Here is a 21,810-nt window from a genome sequence, read left to right on the forward strand (position 1 = left end):
GTGTTTCTGGCCCTTTGGGACAGTGCCCAGTCCATGGTAGGTTTTCAGTGGCCAGGAGTCACTTAATTAATACATTTTTGTTGAATAAATGAAGGTATGAACATCAGTGGTGGCTCTCTGTAGTTTATGCCTTTATTATTCAACAAACATTTCTTTCTTGTTTTAAGCATGTTCTTATATTTCAGGAGGGGCTCAGCAACACTGGCAACACCAAAGACACATTCAGGAAACTCAAAAACCCACGTGTGCCTTTCCTAACACTGCTAACGACTTCTCAGGAGCAGGCATTGAAGACTTGCGCATGATCAGGACTGCATTTAAGGCAGCCAGCTTATTCCAAAGATGTATTGTTCAAAGTTTGACTATTTGGAGTCACTGGTCACCGAGGTGAACATTCCCACTTCAGTTCTGATGGAGAAGAAGGAAATGCATATTAATTAGCAGCATGGGAAATGGCAGTGCCACGGAATGACCCGCTGGGTCCTAACATTTCCCTTTGAAGATGTACGTGTTTGTCATTTTCACTTTCCTCGAACCTCTTAACCAAACTGTGGAGACTTCATCTCAAAAGAAGATATTTATCTTAATAAAGAGACACAGATGAGAAACGTGGTGCAGCTCCCTCTATAATTACTTAGCATGCTAAACAGCAGGGCAGAGAAATGTTATCTTTTAAGTTTATTCAACAAATAGGGGATGCGTGTGGGAGGACTGAAAAGGGTAAACGTCAATAATATATGTATTTCTTGCAGCTGCTGAGAGAGATGAATTCTACACATTTACATTTTCTTTGTTGTATTTAAGGGCAAACTTGAGCCTTGAAGCAAAGGAAAGAAAACAATGCAAACTAAATTTTCTTTCCTACAGTCTACTGTATGTCTTTAGGTAGGCAATCTTTCCTCTGCCAGCTTCCCAAATACGATACCTCCTTCAGTCTGACAATAATGATCTTAAATTTCCCCAAAGCTTAATTATGCTTGAACAGGTTTCTTTCAGACTTCAGATTCTGACCTCCCCTTTCTTGGAGCATTTCTTTTAGAAACTTGCTATTATAAATTCTTTCTGTGAACTTTTGAGATGTAAATCTTCTGCAACCAGGAATGCCTTTCTCAAGGACCTAGGAACCATCTTTGAAATGGTATCATTAAGAAAGTGCCCCACCTCTGGGAGGGTAGGAACCAAGTTTCCTAAGTAAACCCTTGTGTTCTAATCACAGAGGTAATCCAATCCCCCTGAGTCCTCTAGCACTTTCTGCTAGCTTATCCCAGAGTTTAAAACTCTCCCTGCCTTTTGTTTCTGTCCAGTTCAATCTTGCCTATTTAATTTCCTGTGATGCAATTTGCTTTTAATAGGTCACGCATGCCCTTAGAATTTTCTAGTTATACATGTGAAACTCTGGACAACCCATCTGACCAAAGATGATTAAGGATGCTGAAAAACTCAGGAATTTGGCTACAGGAAGCAGGGAGCACTTTCCCTGTTCAAGCTTTTAGTCAAGGGATCCCTTTTAATGAAGAGAACCCATTTGATGGTGAATGACCCACTCTGGAATGATGCTTTTCAAGGGATTTTTAGGAAGAGGAAGAACTAAGCATAGCAAGGGATAGAAGGTAGTCATCAAGATAAATATTCTCTCTAGATTCAGAATTCTTATGCTCTGGCTATTATACTTACATTTTTTCACTTGTAAAAGAGGGATAATTGTATTTCTGATAAGCCTGTTCATAGGATTCAATAAAACAGATCATATATATCCAATGCTTAGAATAAACACCAGTAAAAGATGCATCAATGTTAATTTCTATCACTACCAACCATCATCATTATTATTCAACCTGTTACTGAATAGGGGAATGACTTTAAGACAGTAACTTTCCATTTGGGTACCACAATTTCCTAACGCTGTACTAACGGGTTAGACCAGAGAAGTCCAAGTTCAGTCTGTGGTTCTAATGAGGAGGTGGCTGTTGGACTAATGGGTCAGTGCCCATTAATGACACAGGTGACATCCCGGAGGGAGGGAGGAAAGAAACAGAGCGTTGGATAGAAAAGAATGAGAGCCAGCCAACAGGGTAATTTCAGAGCACTGGGCCCTAGGTCTTGATGGTTGGAAGCCCAGCTCCGTCACTTACTAGCTGAAGCAAGTTAATTACCTCTCTGAAAAAAAAATGAGGTAATTGTATCGGCTACCAACCAGATGCATTCCTATAGCATAGAAAGGAGATGGAGAGGAAAGAGAAACAAAAGCTCTCCTCTCTTGGGGCCACTCGGCTAAGAGGTCTCGTCACTGATGGGACCTTGGAGGCAAACCACAACCCTGGTTAACTTTCACTTACTGCTGGGGCTGCTCAAACCTCTTCAGGGGCTGGGGGAGGGAGGAAACACTATGAAATCTAACAGGCAGCCACGCGAGGAGGAACAGTGTCCTCAGACGTGTTCAAAGTTGCTTACAAACTGCTTTCTGAATTTGAAGGTCAAGTTGGCAAAATGAGAAATGAAAACAGGACCTGCATTAGAATCAATTAATTCTAGAAATGGGGCAATTGATATTACTTGGACCATGAGTTCATGTGTCTCTGTCTCAGTCTCTCTATCTCTTTCAGTCTCTCATCTCCCTTTCCCTCCCTCACTCGATCCTCCCTTTTGTTCTGCCTGCACAGCATTTATTTCTCTATCTATTTCCTTTTGAATTCCTGCTCTTTAAATTTTGATTTTCGGGGATGCATTAGTACCATTTTCATATTAACAATAAAAGTTCATATTTTTACCATCTACTAAAGCACTTAGTGCAGATCCATCTGACTATCTTTCTGCAGAAAAAAAAATTACCAAAATGAAATCAATTTGTATAAACTGTTTTTTTTAAAATATCATCTTCCATCAAGGATCCCACCTTTCCATTTCAGTAAATTTTCATTCCATGTGATACCCTGACCACATTCAGTTTCCCCAACTGATGACAAGAGTGTTCTGTACAGCTGTTTGTTCAAACTAATATTCTGTCCACGATGATGCATCACATGTGCTTGTTATGACCCCTCCCTTGCTTTTAAACCAGTAGAGTGATTTTTAAATGATACATATTTGTGGAAGAGATTTTCAGAGCATTTAGACATTGGCAGATTCTTCTTAATGATCAAGACTCTGAGTTTGAACTTAAAAAAATAAAGGCTCAATATTAACCATTTTCTTTTATAATGGGTTTTAAATCTGTAAATATCACAAATATATCAAATGGAGTGAATCAGCCTTCCACATAATGAAATTCACTCTTCTGTACCTAAGGTAGCTGAGTGCACAGTTACTCTATGGCACCAGAGCCAGTTCCAAAAAAAAAAAAAAGACAACACATCGTCTTGGGTTTTGTGATCCCTACTTTGCTGGTGAACCACACCTTCCTCAGAAGAGGAGATGAGACTTGACTCAGCTCTTTCTCAACCACTACCATCTGTTCTCTGGGTAGATTCATAAGCCAGCATGGCGTCTGGTGCCAAGGTACCAAACCATCTCATCTGAGTGATGGATGCGGACAGTGATGGATCAGCAGATGACCACTCACCATACACCGCGATGGTCTTCGTGTCTTGCAGGATGGCATTCCCAGCTGAGACCTGCACTGTGATGGTGTTCATCCCTTCAGAAGTAAACTTGAATGCTATGCTTCCCTCCAAGGTGATCAGGGGCTAAAGCAAATGAGGACATAGAGTGAGGGGAGAGATTTTCAGTTACACCCAAGATAGGCACCAACTCTGAACCACCAACAAGCTCCTTAAATTAGCGGAGGCTCTTTCCGGGGCAGCCCCTGTGTGCCTGACTCCACCTATGCCTCCCTATTACCTCGAGTCCAGTCCAGAAAGGGACTACCAGAGAAGAAACTCTACTCATTCCTGAATCTGACACCTCTCTTCTGCTACAGTCCTGACTCAGGACTGGGGAGATCATTAGGTCTTGCCTGCTGGTAGGGTGTCTCTCTGTTGATAACCTACTCATCAAGCAGATCCCTTAATCCAAGGCAACATTAAAATCAGGCCAAAAGAAGGGGCTCATATGAATCCAGATTTAAGCCAGTCACTGAAAGTGTATAAGCTGCCAGTGCTTCTCTCCAGGGGGCGCTGCTTACATAAAATTACAATGGAACGCAGCGACCGTGGACACCAAAACTACAGTAGGTAGATGGGTGTTGGCCTTGTGTGGCTTGGTTTGCTCTGAGAAGCCCCATCAGCAATTTCCTGGAAGGAGCTGCTATAGAAACAGGTACTAATTGGATCGTGGTTTGAGGACTCAAAAAAAAAAAAAGATTTGGATCAGCTCCTGTAATGAAACTGGACACCAGGGTCCTGGGGGAAAGGATTATTAGCCTCCTGACCTCCCTCCACTCACTCCCCACAAACAGTTCATTCCTGTCTTTTCTTTAATTAATTCAAAAATCAAAATTCATTTAACTCCCTGTGTAGCAGAAGGTAGACTAAAGCCCAGCATAAGAAGTCTGCTTAATTGAATCTGTTGAGAATTTAGTTTTCTGCTAAAAGCTTAAAAAAAGAAGCAGCAGCAAATAAGTTATTTAATAGTTTCACCTCCTAGTACTAGCATTCAAGCAAGTAACACAGATTTCTCTTCTCCTGTGGATAGTGGGCCCAATCTGGACCCAATTTGCATGTACAGTTTCAGAAGAAATAAAAAAGGGCTTCTTTTCAGTTGATTTATGTCAGCAGGAGAGGTGAGAGATTCCTTTGTCTGTCAGGCACACAGCAGGTCTGGTGTCAGGAGAGGTTTATCCCTGGGCTTGTGTGAAATTATGGCTCCAGTTAAACCCAACATTCAGCTCTGGGGTAGAAAGAGATTTGTATTCACACAAGATGCATTGCATTTGAAGAGCAAAGTTATAAGTAACGGCACCTCTGCTGGAAGAAGATGAAGCTCTCCATTTAGAGCCATTGGTCTGGGTCCTCTAGGGAAGATGATGCCAGGCTTCAGTTCTACTGCCTTCACTGACATTTGCAAGCAAATTTTAATTTCTGAGGATGGAGGGAGTTCCAAACTGCATCAGAGCGTGCAGCCTGGTATGCGGGGAAGAAAAACCCAGGCAGGCATGAGAAAAGCCATGGATCTGCATGAAGTAACTGAGTGAGACTGGAGGAAGCCACTTCATCTGTGTCCTCCTCACTTTTCTCATCGGTAAAACGAAGGACTTGGGGTACATGAGATCTAAGGTCTCCACTGATTTTGAACTTGCTGCTGACTTTGGATCACAGGGAGTGTTTGGAGGAAACATAAAGCAGGAAGCTGAGCTAAAGAAGGGGTCGTTTCTGATCCAGGCTGGGGAGTTATGGGGTGGAGGGGCCATAGGGCAGGGTGGGCCATGTCTGATCAAGAATAGAGAACAAGGGGCGAGGGGCGGGCTGCACAGACATCTGTGGCTCTTGTCTGTCTGGTGTCCACTGTTCTCTTCTTTTGAGGGCCATTCCCTCCCTTCTCTTGGTCTAGACGGATCTAGGAAGGTTGACTTGAACAGCTCTGTTTCTGCCACGAGCACCGTGATCAAGGCATGGCCGGTATTATTACTCTGTTCCAAGACTCCTGTTAGAATTTTGGCAAAGATGGCTCATTTGCTCCACTGAGCTGTGACAACATAAAGCTCAGGCTGCTGCTGAGGGTCACTGCAGAGTAAAGCCCATGTGGAGAAGAACCCTGACTCACAGGAAGGCAGGGGTAAGAGGGAGGGGTGTAGATGTGAGAGAGACAGAGACATACTGAAGGGATGACTGAGGCACTCAGAGCCTGCCATTCCTGAGGTTGCCACAACTCCTGGACTCTTGAGTTAGGATAAGTCATGTCTTTCCCTTTATTGCTTCAAGAGGAGCCACACAGACCCTGCATGGAAAGCCGACTCACCTCGGTGTTGTTCCCGTACCACCACACGTAAGTGAGGGTGCCCACTTGGCTGGGCCACAGCACGGCGGTGGCGTTGACCTCTTTGTTCTTCGTGGTGACAAAGGGAAGAGACAGGTGAACATGCTCCAGGGGACCTGAGGCACAAGAGGAGAGAGGAGGCATGGAGAGGGAAGAGCTCTCTCTGCTTTGCCTTCCCTGCTCTTAATTCACAATCCTTCCAGAAGCCCCTAAAACATCAGTTGTGTTCCTGGACGGAAGTGCTCAGGTGCCACCCCTACTCTGGGGGAAAGGGATATATTGAGAACAATTGTGTCTTCATCCTTTCCATTTACAGATCTTTCTTCCAGGTCCAAATCCTGAGTTATTTCTGTGTAAAAGCTTAAAAAGTTACAAGTAATTGATGAAGTCCTTAAAGGAACAGGAATAATATGAGATTTCACAGGGAGACGCAAAGTGTTTCCAAGAAACCTCCCAGAATCCATGTTGGGTGGGGTTGGGGATGGCTATTATACAAATCCCCAAAACTTTATACATGTAATTATTTTGTATTCTTTATTGGATTTTAAAGATGCATGTGAGTGTATGTAAATGTGTATGTTTGTGTATAACTGTGTGTGCGTGTCTGTGTAGCCTCCTGGTTAGGTAAGCACAGGGCTGAGCTGAGCCTGTCCAGGACAAAGACAGGCATGAGGGGGCAGAGAGAGAGTTCTGTGGTCCTCAGGTTCTCAGGATGCACTCAGCTGAAAAGTAGGATGATTCTACCTATAGAGTCCCAGTGGACCAGAAACTTCAGTCAGATGTACAAACCCACAAAGATAACAGTATCCTTTTCTGGAGAACCACTAGACCTACCCTAGGATCCCCTGACTTTCTCTTCAAGTCACTGTTACCAGACAAAATGCATTCTCCTTTGAGGGGAACATGGCAAAAATCCACCACCACCACCTGTATTCATGAGACAGAGAAGAAAGTGGCACTCAGGCCTTTGCACCTGCTTTAATCACTGTCCCCTCTTCTAGTTGACCATATGATGCATTTTCTAGAGTAAGTCTTTGACCTCTTTCTCCCTCTATCTTCTTTTCTGCTGAGGGATACCATCGACACTCTGACCTTCAACTATGAACCACATGCTTAGGGCTCCAAACCACCTTCTTGATGCCAGAATCAGTTTATTTGTGCTCAGTCATGTCCAACACTTTGCAGCCCTATGGACTGTAATCTGCCATGCTCCTCTGTCCATGGAATTTTCCAGGCAAGGATACTGTAGTGGGTTGCCATTTCCACCTCCAGGGGATCTTCCTCACTCAGGGATTGAACTCACATCTCTTGCATCTCCTGCATTGGCAGGCAGGTTCTTTACCACTAGCACCACTTTGGAAGCTCCCAGACTCAATTAACAGCCAGATATTCCTATGAAATATGCTGCCTCCCCCCACCCCCCACCATTCTGTATACTTCAATCTTGATGAATAACACCAGTGTTAATCCAGGGGAACAACCCAGAAGCAGAAAGTCAGTCTTGATTCCTTATGTCTTTGCTGCCCACATCCATTTAGGAAACCACTGATTTGGTTTCATAAATTCTCTCTCAGAGCTCTTTGCATCCTGCCCTCGTTCCTACACTATACACCCGTCTCACCTGAAGGAGTAGAACTTTCTCATGGAGAGCCAGACATCATGGAATGAGAGTCAAGTGGGCCTTAGGAAGCATCACTATGAACAAAGCTAGTGGAGGTGATAGAATTCCAGTTGAGCTATTTCGAATCCTAAAAGATGATGCTGTGAAAGTGCTGCACTCAATATGCCAGCAAAAAACTCATCAGTGGCCACAGGACTGAAAAGGTCAGTTTTCATTCTAATCCCAAGGAAAGGCAATGTCAAAGAATGTTCAAACTACTGCACAACGGCACTTATCTCATATGCTAGAAAAGTAATGCTCAAAATTCTCCAAGCCAGGCTTCAACAGTACATGAACTGTGAACTTCCAGATGTTCAAGATGGATTTAGAAAAGGCAGAGGAACCAGAGATCAAATTGCCAACATCTGCTGGATCATCAAAAAAGCAAGAGAGTTCCAGAAAAACATCTACTTCTGCTTTATTGACCACACCAAAACCTTTGACTGTGTGGATCACAATAAACTGTGGAAAATTCTCAAAGAGATGGGACTACCAGACCACCTGCCTGCCTTCTGAGAAATCTGTATGCAGGTCAGGAAGCAACAGTTAGAACTGGACATGGAAAAACAGACTGGTTCCAAATCAGGAAAAGAGTATGTTGAGGCTGTATATTGTCACCCTGCTTATTTAACTTATATGCAGAGTACGTCATGAGAAATGCTGGGCTGGATAAAGCACAAGCTGGAATCAAGACTGCCAGGAGAAGTACCAATAACTTCAGATATCCAGATGGCACAACACTTATGGCAGAAAGCGAAGAACTAAAGAGCCTCTCGGTGAAAGTGAAAGAGGAGAGTGAAAAAGCTGGCTTAAAACTCAACATTCAGAAAACTGAGATCATGGCATTTGGTCCCATCACTTCATGGTAAATAGATGGGGAAGCAATGGAAACAGTGACAGACTTTATATTTTGGGGCTCCTAAATCACTGCAGATGGTGACTGCAGCCATGAAATTAAAAGACGCTTGCTCCTTGGAAGAAAAGTTACAACCAACCTAGACAGCATATTAAAAAGCAGACATTACTTTGCCAACAAAGGTCTGTCTAGTCAAAGCTACGGCTTCTACAGTAGTCATACATTTCCTTATAGTTGGACTGTAAAGAAAGTTGAATGCCAAAGAATTGATACTTTTGAACTGTGGTATTGGAGAAGACTCTTGAGAGTCCCTTGGACTGCAAGGAGATCCAGCCAGTCCATCCTAAAGGAAATCAGTCCCAAATACTCACTGGAAGGACTGATGCTGAAGCTGAAACTCCAATACTTTGGCCACCTGATGTGAAAAACAAACTCATTGGAAAAGACCCTGATGCTGGGAAAGATTGAAGGTAGGAGGAGAAGGGGACGACAAAGGATGAGATGCTTGGATGGCATCACTGACTCAAAGGACATGAGTGTGAGTAAACTCCAGGAGTTTGTGACGGACAGGGAGGCCTGGCATACTGCAACGCATAGGGTTACAAAGAGTCGGACATGACTGAGCAAATGAACTGAAGTGAACTTAACTAAACCTTTCCCCATTCTAATCCACCCTCCTGCTCTGTGTGTCAAAGCCTGCCTCCCTCGATAATACATAAACTGGGGACTTCCCTGGTGGTCCAGTGGCTAAGACTCCACACTCCCAATGCAGGGTGCCCAGGTTTGATCCCTGGTTGGGGAACTAGCCCAATGTGCTACAACTAAAGATCCCATGTGCCACAACTAAATAAACAAAGATTTAAAAAGTAATACATAAGCTAGACCAAGTCCCAGATGGCCCCATCACTTAGAATAAAACATACGGTCCAGGGCAAGGGCAGAGCAAGTACAAAGACTCAGAGGAGGAGGGGGATCTCCATGTTGGAGGAATAGTGAGAAATGGAGAAAAAAATGGAGGGAAAGTGTAGAAGACGATGAGATCTCAGAGATAATCAGGACATAGAGCACACTGGCCTTTAAGGCCCAGAAAGATGTATGTGTGTGTTTGTGTAAGTTCTTTCTTGCATATGTATAAGTACACATTATACATTCACGCAATGTATAGCAATGACTATGTGCCTTCTCACCCTCCAACTTGTTGTGAGAGTGATATTTCTAGAAAGTGATGCTAATCACGTGCTCAAAATGAAAATTTCCATTATATAATAATAATATTAAGATAGCTAACATACACAGATCTCAAATTTGTGAGATAGAGAACACAGGCTGAAAACTTTTGGAGGGACAAGTCCTTCGTATTCATCTTTATATATATAGAAAATTGTATGGACAGAGGAGTCTACAGTCCATGGGGCTGCAAAGAGTTGGGCACGACTAAGTGACTGAGCACACACACAGAGATGTGTGCTGCGTGGACAGAGGAGTCTGGTGGGCTGTAGTCCATGGGGCTGCAAAGAGTTGGACATGACTAAGTGACTGAGTACACACACAGAGATGTGTGCAGGTCCTGAGACATAGCAGGCGTTGCGTTATTGGCTGAGTCACTGAACAAAACAGGGTATCAAAGAGTTGGACACGACTTAGTGACTAAACAACAAAGTGAACAAAAACATAATTTCCTGTTTCTGCTTTTGTCTGTGTTTTCCTCTCTTTATAGATCAGAGGCTGGGAGACCAGGAGAACAGAACTAATTTTCTGGTTTACAAGCCATATGATAAGAAGTAGTTGATCATAAGTCAGAATTGTTCAATGAAATAATAAAAGGGTAACATTTACTGAGCGGTGGCTGTGTACCACATAGTCTGTGAACGACTTCGTGTTCTCATTTAATCTTCATAATAACCTTATGAAGTAGGCACTATTATCAGCTCCATGCAGAGATGAACTAACAGAGGCAGGTCACCTTCCTTCACTCCAGGGTGTGAACCAAAACAGTTCAAGTTCAGAGCCTGGGCCAGCTGACAAATGCTTGCTAAGACCCATGTTAACAAAAGAGCTATTAAGACCCGTTACTTACTGATGACTCAGACATGCTGCAGACAGCAAGACATGCTTGTTACACAGGCTCTTGTTTATTGCGCGGCTCCTGCCATCCCTCATCACGTGATGTGCTCCAGCAGGTGCCCTGTCCCACCTGAGGACCTTACTTACACACCTTGCTGATGGCACCTGTCCCCTCCTCTGTGACACTCCTCCTGACTCCCCAATCAGAGTTACAGGAATCAGCTAGAATGTGAGAACTAGACAAGCTCAGGGAGACCAGCCATTTCCATCCTAAAAGGGTTCATCTTGGTCTCTCTTGAGCATTCAATAATTTTTAAAGTCCCAAAGGTCAAAATAAGGATAATGTCTGTGCGTCCTCTTAATGACAAAGTTGAATCTTGCTCCTGAAATATGGTCGTCCCTTCACTCCGTAGTTTCTGCATGCTGGGTGTCAGGCATTAGTCTAGGTGCTGGGACACCTGGCCCTTGATGGTGCTTATGTATTGTTGAGGGAGGCAGTGAATGCAAGGAGCAGGGCTAGTGAGAGCATGCTATTTTTGATGGGTGGTCAAGCAAAGTCTCTCAGAAGCAATGCCATTTGACCAGTCACCTGAAAAACATGTATGCGTGCACCATGTATCTCCTCGGGAAGCTCCAGGGTAAGGGTAGGGTACAGACCTTGAGAAGGAGGTGGCCTGTCAGGTATGAGGATAGCAGGAAACTCAGAAGGTACTTTAGGTGCTGAAGAATGACAATGTGTGATTGTATAACTTTCATCTTGTATATATAGACATACACACACATGCACGCACACACACACACATCATCTGTTCATACAGAGGTGTGGAATTTAGCTCTCAGGTAGCTAAGTCCTCTTGTTTTTTATCTGTTTAATATACCTGATTCCTGTTGCTTCAAAGCCGAGCTTTCAACTCTCATTTTTCTGCACACAGGGATCAACCCTAACGGAACCTTGGAAGTGAAACTCTAACCCCTGGAAGCCTCCGGCTGGCTAGCCACACTCAGCTGAGAGCGGAACAAGCTGACCGATACCGCTTCCTCGGACAGCTGCATGCAATACACAACAAGGACAGCAGGTGGCGCTGTATTATTCCTTATGAATCTCAATGTGGCTGGGAGAACTGGGAAAATTGTGTAGGAATGTTTCCCTTCTCTTTTCTTGTTTGGTCTTCCTGTGCTACAGGGTGCAAGTGATTGTGTGTGTGTGTGTGTGTGCCTCCACACGTGTGCACACATGGACACGTGCTGATCACTCTGACCTGCCTCTAGCATTTGTTCTGAAGACCTACATGTCATATTGCTGTTTGTCTGAAATGCTGGGCTTCCCTGGTGGCTCAGCGGGAAAGAAACTGCCTGCCAATGCAGGAGACACAGGTCCGATCCCTGGGTTGGGAAGATCCCCTGGAGAAAGCAATGGCTACCCATTCCAGTATTCTTGCCTGGGCAATCTCACGGACAGAGGAGCCTGGTGGGCTACAATCTGTGGGACAAGAGTGGGACACAACTTAGCAACTAAACCAAATCTGAAACATTAAAAAAAAAAAAAAAACTTAATAGAAAAACCAAAAGAAATCCAAATTGTGAAGATAAGATCCTATAACAGAGTATCTCAAACTTCACTGGGCTTGAGGCTTATACTCAGCTGTTGAAGGCAGAGTATGTCACTTTAGGCAGCTGTCACTTTAGGCCCTGAAGAATGTCCATGTGTGTTCATATAACTTCCTTCTTGCATATATATATATACATACACACTTACACACACACACACACACACACACACACACACATCATCTGTTCATACAAACGTGCAGGATTTAGCTCTCAGATTGATGCCACACTTCCAGAAATTCTAGTCCGGTAGGTCTAGGAAGGGGATCAGGGCACTACATTTTTATCATTTGATTCCAGGGCAGGAGGCTTCTTAACCACATCTTACAAAGCCTCGGTCTGACATTCTCTGGCCAATAAAATGACCGTGTGATAACAACAAAGCTACAAAGGTTTTCAAGAAACTGATCACTTTACCCTAAGCTGGGGACAGAAAGATATCTGTAAAGGACATCTCGGTAACAGGGTAGTTGAGGAGAGAGGGTCAGGAAGTATCGGAAACCGCCCCCCCTCACCTTTTTTCCACCTCCTATTCTGCAAGTTTGCAAAATCTTCAGTGATTTTTTCTTTTTTTTTTTATGCAAGACTGGCTGAGAGAGGGCAGCTTTCTGAACAGAAATCTACATGTCCTCTAAATTCTCAGTCCCCTGCAGCTGAAGGCAAACCTGGCTGCATCCCAGGTCTCATTAGTTCGTAAGCTAGCAGAGAACAGTGAATGCATTCCCCAGGGGATTCTCGGCTGTCAGGATACAGCGGATTACCCGGCTGCCCCCAGAGAGCTGCCCAGCCCTACGTTACAGCAGGAACATCATCTCCACTTGCTTCTGATGACCTTTGCAAACCAGTACTAAAGAACCTCTGATTTAGAATCAAAGCATATTTCTGAACTGGAAAGAAGAGGTAGTGTGTGTATAAGAGAGGCTGTGCGGCTTTTAGGAAGAGCCCTGGGTACAGGGGAGGAGGACTGGGTGAGGGGGTGGAGGGCAGGCTAGGGGAGCTGAACTGAGCTTTTGCTCAGAACCCACTAAGTACTGATGCACCTGCTGCATCATAATGGAAAATCAAGCTTGGCCAGTTGGCAGGGCACAGCATAAGATGCTTTATAGAACCTTTGGGAAATAAGACGTGCATTCCTTATGTGATGGAGGAGAAAAACTAGCTTCAAAGCAATGCATGACTTGGCCAGGAGTTCAGGCCAGCATCTCTGCTTAACAAGAGCCAGCTTGTGCAGCACCAGCTTCTGTTTTTCCTACAAAGCCATATATCCCTTCCGTCACTGTGGCACTCAAAATCGCCATGCTACCCTCCACATTTCAGATTTGGGGGAATGGAAGTCAATTATGATTTCACCATGACTTCCTCTTAGTATAAAATAGTGTCAAATCACAGTACTTCTATAATCTTTGCTTTTACCATCTGAAAGAAAGGCCAAATGTTGCCCAAGATGGTAGATGTGTGAGGATAACCAAAGATGTTCATGCGTGAATGCTAAGTCTCTGTAAGTGTACATAAATCTTTGCAGTCCTATGGACTATAGCCCACCAGGCTCCTCTGTCCATGGAATTCTCCAGGCAAGAATAGTGGAGTGGGTTGCCATGCCCTCCTCCAGGGGAATCTTCAGGCACAGGGATCATACCCATGTCTCTTATGTCTCCTGCATTGGCAGGCAGGTTCTTTACCTCCAGAGCCACCTGGGAAGCCCTAAAAAATGTTCATACATACGGTAAAACACAACGGGTCTTTTAGGAGAGAAGCCCTAGCAAAGCTGTTAGAACCTGCTGGTACTGCTCATGTTGTGGTTTTTAAATATATGTGAGAAAAAAGAAACTTAAAACATAATCCTGCTTTCCTACAGTTAGTATAAAAGTTAATTTTTATCCCCAAGACCAGGCTTAGAAAGGGGTCCCCTGATATGAGTTCTGCTTATTCAATCACTCGACCCAAGATGAGTCTGATAAAATTAGAATCAGAACACAACACTTTCCATCACAGATCATCTGCTACTGAGGTTGAGGTCAAATCGCTCAAGCCATTCAATCAGCCTAATGAGACAAAAAGAAATTGCAAGTGAACAAAACAGCTTGTTTCTTTCAGAAATCTTGGCCTCCGCAACCCTTCATCTGGAACAGAGGTGAATGTGCTCTTTTCCTTCCCGGGATTCAGTAAGCCCAGGAGAGAGTGGGAGAGGGAGGTTCCCTCATGCGATATGACCGTATGTAGGGTGATGAAGAGTCCACAGGGCAGATCAGGGCAGGGAGCTGTGGTTGACTATGGGAGACCCTGAGAAACTGAGATGGCAAGCTGCTGCTGAATTTTAAATCATTATTGACACATGCTTAGAGTCCAGGGATGTTTGATACATATATGGGGCATGGAATATAATAACTGAGATTCTTCAGGAGAGTAGATCTCTAACAAAACCTCAAAGAATAAGCTGTGTGGAATGATAACTGCCAGGCAGGCAACCATTCTCAGCTGTCACTTGTGTGGCAATTTATTTTTGTTACTATTAACCAAGGTTTGTGATGTAGTTTTAAAGTATCTGGGACTTCCCTGGTGGCTCAGCTGGTAAAGAATCTGCCTGCAATGCAAGAGACCTGGGTAGGGAAGATCCCCTGAAGAAGGGAATGGCTACCCACTCCAGTATTCTTGCCTGGAGAATTCCATGGACTGTATAGTTCATGGAGTCACAAAGAGTCAGACGTGACTGAGTGACTTTCACTTCACTTTTAAATATTTTAGGATTACTTCTAGCATATTATCACTTGTGCCCCCATAAATACTGAAATAGAGAAGGATTACCGCTCAGTAAGCAGCAACTCCAGGAAGACTGTCTAGGACAGCTCAGGAGCAGCAGTCAGCAGGAAGGGAGCTTGACCCTATGTAGTTGAACAGCTGGAGAAATGCCCTGCCTCTAACCTACATGTGCACATTCCTTCGGGATGATGTACAAAGACATGCGGGGAATAAGGGCTGACGGCGTCCTCTGACCCCCAGCCTACGCTGGCACCTATAATAACCTAGTGACCACGGGCTAGGATTCCAGAGGCAGGGAGAACTGAGTCTGAAGCCTGGCCCTACAGACAGTAGGTCTGCAACCTGAATGGGCAACTTAAGCTTTCTGAACTGCACAGTTCTTTGTAAGTCTTCCTAGGAGTGTCTACTTGATAGGGTTTTTCTGAAAAGAAAGGTCAAACACATAAAGAGTAGGTTTAGCACAAACCCTGGCACATAGTAAGAGCCTAACAAATATTAGCTGAAAGGGGGAGGTGGCATTGGCACAGGCGGCATCTTGCAGAACTCCGCTTAAACTCAAAGAAGGATGGATGGGTTTCTTCAAAGCGCTTGGGTCTTGAGTGTACAGGAGATAAGGATCACGAATGACTGAGAGAGCAGGGAACCTCGTACCGAACAACCTCTTGGGGACCTCGAAATAGTCCTGTCCTCCCGCTGGACCACAGAAGCTTAACAAAGGGAATCTACTTGGTGCCTTGTGTAGCCAGTTTGCTTCAGTGGGCAAGGGTCAAGTAAGAGGCATGGAATACTGCCCAGCCTTAATACTCCTGACCTAGAACTTGGAATTTGAACAAGACCATTCATATGGAGGTTAACTTTCATTTGAAAGTAAGCCATTTCTCCAGCAAACTAAGTAGATCCCCTATGCCTCTTTGGTTTTTCCAGTGGTCATGTATGAATGTGAGAGTTGGACTATAAAGAAAGCTGAGCAGCAAAGAACTGATGCTTTTGAACTGTGGTGTTGGAGAAGACTCTTGAGAGTCCCTTGGACTGCAAGAAGATCCAACCAGTCCATTCTAAAGGAGATCAGTCCTGGGTGTTCCTTGGGAGGACTGATGTTGAAGCTGAAATTTCAATACTTTGGCCACCTGATACGAAGAGCTGACTCATTTGAAAAGACCCTGATGCTAGGAAAGATTGAAGGTGGGAGGAGAAGGGGACAACAGAGGATGAGATGGTTGGATGGCATCACCGACTCACTGGAGATGAGTTTGGGTAAACTCTGGGAGTTGGTGATGGACAGGGAGGCCTGGCGTGCTGCAGTCCATGGGGTCACAAAGAGTCAGACATGACTTAGCAACTGAACTGAACTGATGCTTCTTTGGAGACAACCATACACCCTAGCATAAGAGGCATTCACAGCAAAACTTTTTTTTACCAAACACAGCTTAGGAGTTACCTTTGTTTCATTAGGAACCCTCTGAATTGCTCAATGGGGAGAAAACTTTAACAGTTTTTGAAATTACTTCTTAATGCAGCTTCCTTTACACTGTCTACCCTCTTTTGTGTAACACCACTTTCTAAGACCAAATCATCAGAGCAAATCTAGAAAACGTACTTAAAAAACAAAGGAAAACAAAAGTCTAACATGGTTACTATTAGTCAGATAAAACAAGGAAAGAGAAGAATAAGCAGATAGGGAGAAATCCCATTACTTGTGATAATTTGGATTGTTCTAAAACATCTCTACCCAAAAAACCCTCACAAATCCATATTAAATCAACCAGCTCAGCAGGTTGTTCAGGCTCGGCACAGACAAGCAGTATCATCTCTAAGAAGCATCTAAAGAGGCAGAATCAGTGCAAGAGAACAGTGTGAAGCAAACCAGAGCCCAGGTCATTCAGTCATGCCCTGGTTTCTTGCTTTCTCTGCACTTGGTTCTCTCAGTCTCCTTTCCTCACCTGCTAAAATAACTAAGGGGCTTCTTCTAGATCCCTGATTTGGATTATATTTTTCAAAGGACACAATATGTAAGATATGTCATAAACCAACAACAGTAATAACATACAAGTTACATGTAAGTACAGGACGGCGCTGTCAGACCCCAGACTGTTGTCCACCTGCACGGTCACTCGGAAAATGCCCACATTGTGATAGACGTGTTTGATCCCATCTTCCATGGAGCTGAGGTTGACATAAGACACTGCGATGCCATCCCCGAAGTCCACCTGGATGAGTGTCCTCTGGACGTCACCCTGAAAGACAACACCAGAGGAAGGGGGATCAGTGCGTGGCTGTTGCTTCTCCAGGGCTGAGGCTTATCAGAGCCCCAACTCAGGGATAAGGCAGCCTCCGCTCTGTCCTGCAGCTGGGAGCCTGTGTCTGTGTGACGGGATCCTTGTGAAATTCCCTGGGAGACAGGAGTTTACGAAAATGGATACTCTCCAAACCTGAAAGACACCAACTCCCAGAAGTTCTAAGGTTTGGAAAATTGTTTGATTATCAGCTCCAATTTGATATTCATTTCCTCTGAAGGCTTTGTTTACAGTCTGATCATCACATGAATAAAAGGTTTACATACAGTTTTAAAAATTCAGCCTACCTGACACTCTCAACGGTCACTTCCCATGTGTTCAGGATCCCCACATTTCTGTCTTTATTTCTGGTTCCCTAACTGTGTTGGAGAAAGGACAGGGGACACCTTGCCTTACACCTTACATGACACTGGACTCAGCCCTATTATTATTGACATTTAAGATAATGATGGCTAATTCTTTTATACGTCAATGTTCTCTACTATCAAAATGATCTCACTTTATTCTTTATGGAATCTCAGTCTGGAGAAAAAAGCAGGCAATGTTTGTCCTCTTTACAGATGAGGAAGCTGAAGTGAAAGAAGGTTTAACCATTTGTTCAAGGTTACTGCAGCTGGTTAGCTGCAGCAGTCTTGGGACTTGAACCCATCTCCTTGGACTTGCATTTCATTCACTATAGGTGGGTTAAGCATTGACAGCTCATCTGGGCTCAAATCCTGTCATTTCATTAACCAGCTGGATGACTCATGTATGTCAAGCAGTCTCCTTTGGTCTCAGTTACCTAATCTGTGAAATGGGCATAATAGTGTCTTCCTATCTTAACTCAAAGAGTTATTATAGAAGGCATGTGAGTCATCAGTAACCTGTACAATTTGATACCAAAATGAATGACTGTAAAAACAATGCAGCTATGAATGATCTGCTATATCCCTTTGAAAGCTTGACTGAAGTCATGATTCTAAATTTCCCACAAGTAGGCAGGAGAAGATAAAGTCTGCTTTATAAAATCCCAGACCTGCTAAAAAAAAAAAATAGCTTGTGAAATTAGTTGAGATTCTTAAAGAACAAATTTTCTTAGAAAAACTGACAACACCCAGCATCCCTCAGAGATAACTCATCCTTTAATAAGTTGTGTGTGTGTGTGTGTGTGTGTGCGTGTGTGTGTGCACGTGTGCATCTGTTTTGTTAGCTTTCTCCATTTGGGGCAGAGTGGGGGAAGAAAACAAAAAAACCTTTGAACTAGAAATGTATTTTCGATTAAGTAAGGTTCATACGGTATCATATTTTTTGAAAAGGGCAAGTTTAAAATGTCGACATTTAAAAGATTAATTCACAGGGAAAGGAAAAGCAGTTCAAATCCTCTGAATCTATGCGACCTACTCTTCTGATCCGTGCCCAGCCAAGCATAGTGTGAGGGTGTACACGGCAGCTAACCCTCTGTAAGTACATGGGCACAAATTCTCCCCTAGGGTGGGAAAAAAGAAACTCCATTCAAAATTCCAAAACAGGTAACCACAAGCCCAGAGGTTGTAAATTACCTGAATTCCCTTTGCTAATAAATACAAATGTCAGCCAAGCTTGCTGACTTGTCCTTCACTTGGACAACCAAACTGGACAGACCAGTTTCTCATTCTGCTTCTGGTCAGTTTCCTCCCATGTTTTCTGGATTTTCAACAGAGCTGTTGCTAGCCAACCGTAGGATGGGCATGGAGGGAGAACCCACATTAAAATCTACTACATTTTGGTGGGGATAAGTGTCTCAGGGAAACACCAGAAGTAGCTAGGGTTAACCAGATTATCTATGGAATGACACTAGCAATATGGTTTCTGAGAAAGAAAGAGGTTGAGAGACAGAGAGGGAAAGAAAGTTACAGGGTTCTTTCTGGAGATAAGAGTGGCCATAAGGTAGGGTTACCAATTGCAAGAAGACAGAAGGGAGATTCATGTCTTCGCTGATTCCACTTTAGTATCTGCTGAGAGAGAGCAGCTACACACATGCCTGGGGTAAGTACAGCTCTGGCTGTCTCAGATGGAGTCTACCTTGCCTTGGTCTCTCTGTCTGGTGTTCATCACTGTCCTGTGGATCTGGACTTAGACCTCTTGTCAGTTACTTGAAACTCCTCCCAAGTTCTGCCTGGATGTCTACTGTCTGACAGCCTGATAGCATTCCTGGTTCTCCCCTACTGACAATGCTCCCTGTCTGGATCACAGGGGAAAGGAGGGAGCTACACAGCCTTTGGGTTAGTGCACCAATAGGGCTGCCATTAGAGCAGAGGGGCCAGGCTTTGAGAGTATAAGGTCAGGTACAAGGATGGAAGGTCTGTCTAGTCAAGGCTATGGTTTTTCCATACATGGTGGTCATGTATGGATGTGAAAGCTGCACTGTGAATAAAGCTGAGCGCCGAAGAATTGATGCTTTTGAACTGTGGTGTTGGAGAAGATTCTTCAGAGTCCCTTGGACTGCAAGGAGAACCAACCAGTCCATTCTAAAGGAGATCAGTCCTGGGTGTTCACTGGAAGGACTGATGTTGAAGCTGAAACTCCAATACTTTGGGCACTTGATGCGAAGAGCTGAGTCATTTGAAAAGACCCTGATGCTGGGAAAGATTGAGGGCAGGAGGAGAAGGGGACGACAGAGGATGAGATGGTTGGATGGCATCACCGACTCAAAGGACATGAGTTTGGGTAAACTCCGGGAGTTGGTGATGGACAGGGAGGCCTGACGTGCCGTGGTTCATGGAGTTGCAATGAGTCAGACACGACTGAGTGACTGAACTGAACTGAACTGAACAAGGATGGAGATACAGATATATAGATATAAGTATACTAGGTTACCACACATCTGAGAGCCCCTGTGGATAAAGACATGAGATCCCCCAATCAAACATGAAGTCCCCAAGGCCTTTGATGTGGGTGGGTACAGACCTCTTAGTACTCTGCAATGTGTGCCAAGAGAATCGAGGGGCCAAGTCTGACAGGTGATTCACCCCTGTTGCTGCTGTCTTGCCCACTTGGGTCAAGACACTGGATCTCGTGCTTTCAGGGGCTCTCAGGTGCTTGGGAAACCTAACACAGCTGTAGCTGCATCACTTTGGGGCTTACTGTCATCAACCTCTAACTTTCTTGGGCTGCTATTACCATCTCAGGCAGGGATACCAATTCCTTTTAGAGAACAAGAAACAGGGCAAAGAAAAGAATGCCTAAGTCCTAGGTCACCATTTGATTAGCCATGCCTGCCTTGCTTTAATAGGCTTTCTGGTCATTCATTCATTCAGCCAGCTGACAGATACTTTCAGGTGTCTTTCTTGTGTCAAGCCCTAAATGGGGAAAATTATGCCAAGAAATTATAATCGACCAAACAAAACAGATGTGGTCCCCACTTTCTTGAGCAAAGAGACTGCTAGTGAGATAAATAGACTTCAACAATTATGCAAATAAAAAGTTATTCTAGGGGATGATGTGAAAGAGAGATCCATGGTGCTGTAAGCTTGTATAGTAAGCTTGTTCAGTAGGGAGAGGTGGAGAGTTGAAAATTTGACCCAAATGAAAACTTCAAGAAAGGCTACCCAGAAGGAGTGATATCTGAGCTGAGAAGGAAAAGAAATTAATGAAACAAAGAACATGAGCAGGTGATATGGAGGTGAGGAGTCCAGGCAATGGGGGGCAGAGGGAACTGGGTGTACAAGGGCCCTGTGGCAGAAGATGGTGGTACAGTTAAAGGAAGCTGATGATACAGACACAGTAGGAACATGTGAAATTAGACTGGATGGGAGACAATGACATTCCAAGACTTGTGGGCCAAGTTTCTGACTTCAATATTTCTCTTAAGAGCAATGGGAAGAACTCAAAGTGATTGAAGTCAGAGTTTGAGGGAAGATGACAGGATAATATTTTTAATTCATAAAGATCACTCTGCTTACAATATGGAGAATGCATTGGAAGGAGGCCCAAGTATTCCAGGAAGCCAATTAGGGGATAGTTCAAGGTAGATGATAGGCAGATTGATATATGAGTTGCAACAGAAAATTGCATTCACCTTCCTGCCAAAGTTAATTCCCATAGTTTACTGGTTTTGAAATCAGTGAATCTCAGTCTTTGATAATAACACCTCTTATAGAAAATAAAAGAAAAAAAATCTGATACCTCGTTCATATCCAAGCCCACCTCCTGGTTTGGGGCCTTTGGGGAGGATGCTTGGTCTTGCTGTGGCCTGAGAAGGTCCCCAGCTAATGCTGGGCTGCACCAAAGGTTGAGAAACACTGGTTCAGACTGTTGAACATTAGGTTTTCTTGTGACTGAATTCATCTGAAGATGAATGTAGTACAGCACAAGCTGACACCATTCCTATCACACCTTGGCATCATAGTCAAAGTTTCCCAGTATGTTTTAGGATTCTGAGTGCTAAGGGTGAGCTAACAGAGTCAGGAATGGAAGAACTAAATTCACGGTTAGTGACTGATGCACAATAACAAAAGTTCCACAATACACTCAGTCAAGGTTCGTTCTCTGGGAAAACAAGTGTCTGGATAATATGAGGGTAGCTTGCATAAAGAGCTGAGATTTGTCCTTAAGGGCTGCCTGTAGTCTCAGTACCTAACACAGATGATTCTTTTCTGTTCAGTAAATTTTGAAATTTTACAAAAGAGAAAATAAAAAACGTG

At 43.9% G+C, this 21,810-nt stretch overlaps 1 protein-coding gene across 5 annotated transcripts in view; it reads right to left on the reverse strand.

Moving 5' to 3' along the window:
- SORCS1 (sortilin related VPS10 domain containing receptor 1) overlaps positions 1 to 21,810 on the reverse strand; it is a 579,121-nt gene that overhangs the window by 39,240 nt on the left and 518,071 nt on the right. For all 5 annotated transcript variants that reach the window (XM_055560720.1, XM_055560719.1, XM_055560721.1 and 2 more), the window contains 3 exons: positions 16,903 to 17,089; positions 5,893 to 6,026; positions 3,560 to 3,683 (listed from right to left, as the gene is read on the reverse strand). In XM_055560720.1, the coding sequence (XP_055416695.1) occupies positions 3,560 to 3,683; positions 5,893 to 6,026; positions 16,903 to 17,089 (445 nt within the window). The remainder of the gene's footprint in view (positions 1 to 3,559; positions 3,684 to 5,892; positions 6,027 to 16,902; positions 17,090 to 21,810) is intronic.

This window comes from Bubalus kerabau, chromosome 22, assembly GCF_029407905.1.
Source record: "Bubalus kerabau isolate K-KA32 ecotype Philippines breed swamp buffalo chromosome 22, PCC_UOA_SB_1v2, whole genome shotgun sequence".
In the NCBI taxonomy this organism is placed as follows: Eukaryota; Metazoa; Chordata; class Mammalia; order Artiodactyla; family Bovidae; genus Bubalus; species Bubalus kerabau.